The 3,831-nt window shown below is 44.2% G+C and overlaps 1 protein-coding gene across 1 annotated transcript; it reads left to right on the top strand.

Moving 5' to 3' along the window:
* Window positions 1–9: 9 nt before the first annotated feature.
* Window positions 10–2,353, top strand: LOC121310710 (UDP-glucuronosyltransferase 2B10-like). Its single transcript, XM_041243685.1, has one exon. It carries the CDS (start codon window positions 102–104, stop codon window positions 1,572–1,574), a length of 1,473 nt encoding a protein of 490 aa, XP_041099619.1. The 5' UTR covers window positions 10–101; the 3' UTR covers window positions 1,575–2,353.
* Window positions 2,354–3,831: the final 1,478 nt, after the last annotated feature.

Genomic DNA, 3,831 nt, shown 5'->3' with positions numbered 1-3,831 from the left:
ACCCAACCCTCATACTCTACTTCCTATCTCTTCTTGCGGTACCTTGTTGCCATGGCAGCAAGATCCTGGTGTTCCCGGTGGACGGCAGCCATTGGGTGAACATGAACATCCTCGTTCAGGAGCTGCATGGGCGGGGTCATGACATCACAGTGGTGCGTACCGAGACCAGCTGGTACATCAAGGAGAAATCTCCCCATTACACTTCGGTCACTGTCACTCTACCTGAAGGCCTGACCATGGAGAGTGAAGACTTCATGGCCTCATTCTTGAAGAAAATGCTGGAGATCCGACGTGGAAAGATGTCTCTGCAGGCTTTCTTTGCCAAGAACACTGATTTTTCTGGACACTCTAAAGTTCACAGAGAGATGTGCCAGATGGTGAGCACCATGTTTGAGGATCCACAGTTAATGAAGCAGCTCCAGGATGCCCACTTTGATTTGGTTCTCACAGATCCAGTGTTTGGTGGAGGGGTTTTGCTGGCTCGCTACCTGAACCTACCGATGGTCTTCAATGTCCGTTGGGTTCCAAGCTGGGAAGCTCACTTTACCTTTGCTCCTTCTCCTATCTCCTACATCCCGGTTATAGGATCTGAGGTCTCTGACCAAATGAATTTTATTGAAAGGGCCCAAAACATGGTTTATTATTTTGTTAGACTCTATATAGAAAAAATTGTGATACACCCCCATTATGATGCTCTGTGTGCTCGCTACTTTGGTCCAGGTGTGGACCTCTACAGTCTCCTTCACTCTGCAGAACTCTGGCTTATGAGGGTCAACTTCGTCTTTGAATTCCCACGCCCCACCATGCCAAACGTTGTCTACATAGGCGGCTTCCAATGCAAACCTGCCAAGCCCCTGCCACAAGACCTGGAGGAGTTTATGGAGAGCTCTGGAGAGCACGGAGTCATTGTCATGTCATTGGGGACTCTAGTAAAAGGTCTTCCAAGTGAGCTAACTGATAAGATAGCCTACGCTTTCTCCCAGCTTCCTCAGAAAGTCATCTGGAGGTATTTGGGAGAAAGGCCTTCTAGCTTGGGCAACAACACACTCCTGGTCAAATGGTTGCCCCAGAATGACCTCCTGGGTCACCCGAAGACCAGAGCCTTTGTGGCACATGGGGGCACAAATGGGATTTATGAGGCCATTTACCATGGGGTACCAATAGTAGGGATACCACTGCTCTTTGATCAGTTTGACAATCTGCTCAGGCTGCAGGTGCGAGGGGCAGCTAAGGTCCTGGAAATTACCACCATGGGCAGTCAGGACTTCCTAGAGGCCCTACAGGAGGTGCTTGAGGAACCGTCCTACCAGATGAACATGAAGAGGCTCTCCAGGCTCCAGCACGACCAGCCAGTCAAACCAATGGACAGCGCCCTCTTCTGGATCGAGTATGTCATTAGAAACAAAGGAGCCTCTCACCTGCGCACAGAGTCCTACAGGATGCCCTGGTACTCCTACTATTGTGTGGATGTTGTAGCAGTCTTGCTGGCTGCTGTGTTATTGTTCTGTGTGACTATCATCGGCTTACTCAGACTCTGCTGCAAGGCTTGCAAGAAGAAAACTAAACATGATTAAAATAATTTAACTTAGTTCCAACAAAAGCAAAATCCCTGGCGCCAACAAGTTTGATTTAGTTTTACACGAGAGCCCACAGTTCATGAATTATAGTCACAACAAAGGAAACCACCACGAGTACCAGCGATGGTGAACATGGTCATGAGGTAGGGGAAAAATAAAGAGTTCAAACAGAAAGAAAGTGAAGCGAGCTCGTGGTCGACCCACGCTGCTGCAGTGAGCGTTCTCCTCGTTGCCTTCCTCTCCTCCCTTCCCGAGGGTAATAAAAGACAGCAACCTGATGCACTCACAGCTAGAAGTGGAGTCCAGTAATTAGTAAAACTGCCAGGGCGAGTAATCCACAGAGTCAGTGTCCTGGAACAGTCAGCAAAGAAGATACAAACAAGCAAACCCGCTGATATAAACACAGCATGTCTACCAGAGTTTTTCAGCTCCGGGCAGGGAGACAGAAGGATGAAACTGGGCAGCAGTGTGAAGTAGTGTTTAAGGCTCTGGACTGTTAACCAGAGGGTTGTGTATTCAATCCCAGGTGGGGGACAGACTGCTGGTGAAGTCACTATAAATTGCCCTCTGTGTGTGTGTGTGGGGAAAAAAGGGAAGTGAAGATACTGACTAAGTGTAAGACGGATGTAATTGTTCGCAAGCAACCTTGTTTGTAACATGATATAAAAAGCTGTGTAAAAATGGAACTGGCAGAGAAATTCTTGCAGATTTCTCTCCAGCGCTGTTTGGCTTTGCTCTTGCATATTACAATAAAGCAATTTTTGGTTTTGAAACCAGACCTGGTGTCGGGAGCACATTTATTGATTTACAGTGTGACTTTCTGTTAGCATTAAATGCCATGAACTGTGGTCAGAAGCAAGTACTGCAAAAACTGCTTGCTGCTCAGTGACCCTGGTAACCAGTGAGTATGTTGACTGACATCTTGTGACCACGTCAATGAGATTATGGCCAAAGCAACTTAGCCATGGTACATCCATGAGGTCATTAAGGCCTGCTTTACATTTAAGCCACTGTCTGTTGTTACAATCCTATTTACCTGTAAGGCTCATATATTACAGCAAAGCTTTGTTTTGGTATAACGTACATGACAGCAACTCTCCTGCAATAAAAATCAGGAATATCTTAAGTTCACTACCAGCAGTGAGACTTGTTTCGAAAAGGTTGGAGTGAAAATCAAACTCCTAGTAATGTAATCTGTTCCCTGCCTCTCTCTACTCTCAGTAGTAATGTAACCCATCTGCTCCCTGCCTCTCAGTAGTCCCACTGTGGATATCACTCACGCATTGTAGAATGACAATGTCACAACTACTAGGAGTCACTCACCTCCTGGAATGCACTTGTCGTCTGCCTTTCCTCTTCTTTGCATGAAGTTGGGAGAGCCTTCCTCTCCAGCACCTTGCTGTCTCACGCAGATTCTCTCCAGCACCACGCTACACTCCCCACATGTTCCTAAGTAACATTCCTGCAATTGTAACCTTCATTGCTAGCATTCTGACAAGTCTTTACACTTTAAAAGTCCTCAAAATGGCTCTATTGGAGAGCAGATTTTGTGCAGCATAAGTCATGTGATCTTTCCTGGAAATTCAAAAAAATCTCTAATACTCAGTAGATATGGCTCCTCAGCATGGTGGGAAGTAATTGCTGTGTTCCACTTCTGTAGGAAACAAGGCAAAACTAGAGCAGTTTGTTTATGAGACTTATCCAAATAGAGTCATGGCTGTAATTGCTGCCAAAGGTGCCTCTACCAAATATTGATTCAAGCGGGTGAATACTTATGCAATTAATTATTTTCTGTTGTGTATTTGTAATTAATTTAGAACAATTTGTAGATTTTATTTTTCACTTTGACATTATGGACTTTTTTTGTGTTGATCAGTGGCAAAAACTCCTAATTAAATCCATTTTGATTCCATGTTGTAACACAATAAAATGTGGAAAAGTCAAAGGGGGGTGAATACTTTTGAGAGTCACTGTATATTTATGAATAGTTAAAATCACTACTTGCCAAACTCTTATTTTTTCAAAATTGTCCATCTTTGATTGTTATCACTAATAACGTTTGAGTGTCTTCATTACTGACAAATACAACACTCTTAATAAAGTAGCTATGTTACTAATAGAAGCTTATGACTTAGGGAATTAGAAGAATGTAAATCTCTTAATTCACATGAATGGGAAAATGTTTAGGGATCAATTGAAGTCCCTGAATGCAAATTGAATAGAATAATAAGCGGCAGGAAATGAATCTCCTCTG

This window comes from Polyodon spathula, unplaced genomic scaffold (genome assembly GCF_017654505.1).
Source record: "Polyodon spathula isolate WHYD16114869_AA unplaced genomic scaffold, ASM1765450v1 scaffolds_2370, whole genome shotgun sequence".
NCBI lineage: Eukaryota > Metazoa > Chordata > Actinopteri > Acipenseriformes > Polyodontidae > Polyodon > Polyodon spathula.
The sequence above is the reverse complement of the archived record's forward strand: the minus strand, read 5'-3'. Positions and strand labels throughout refer to the sequence as shown.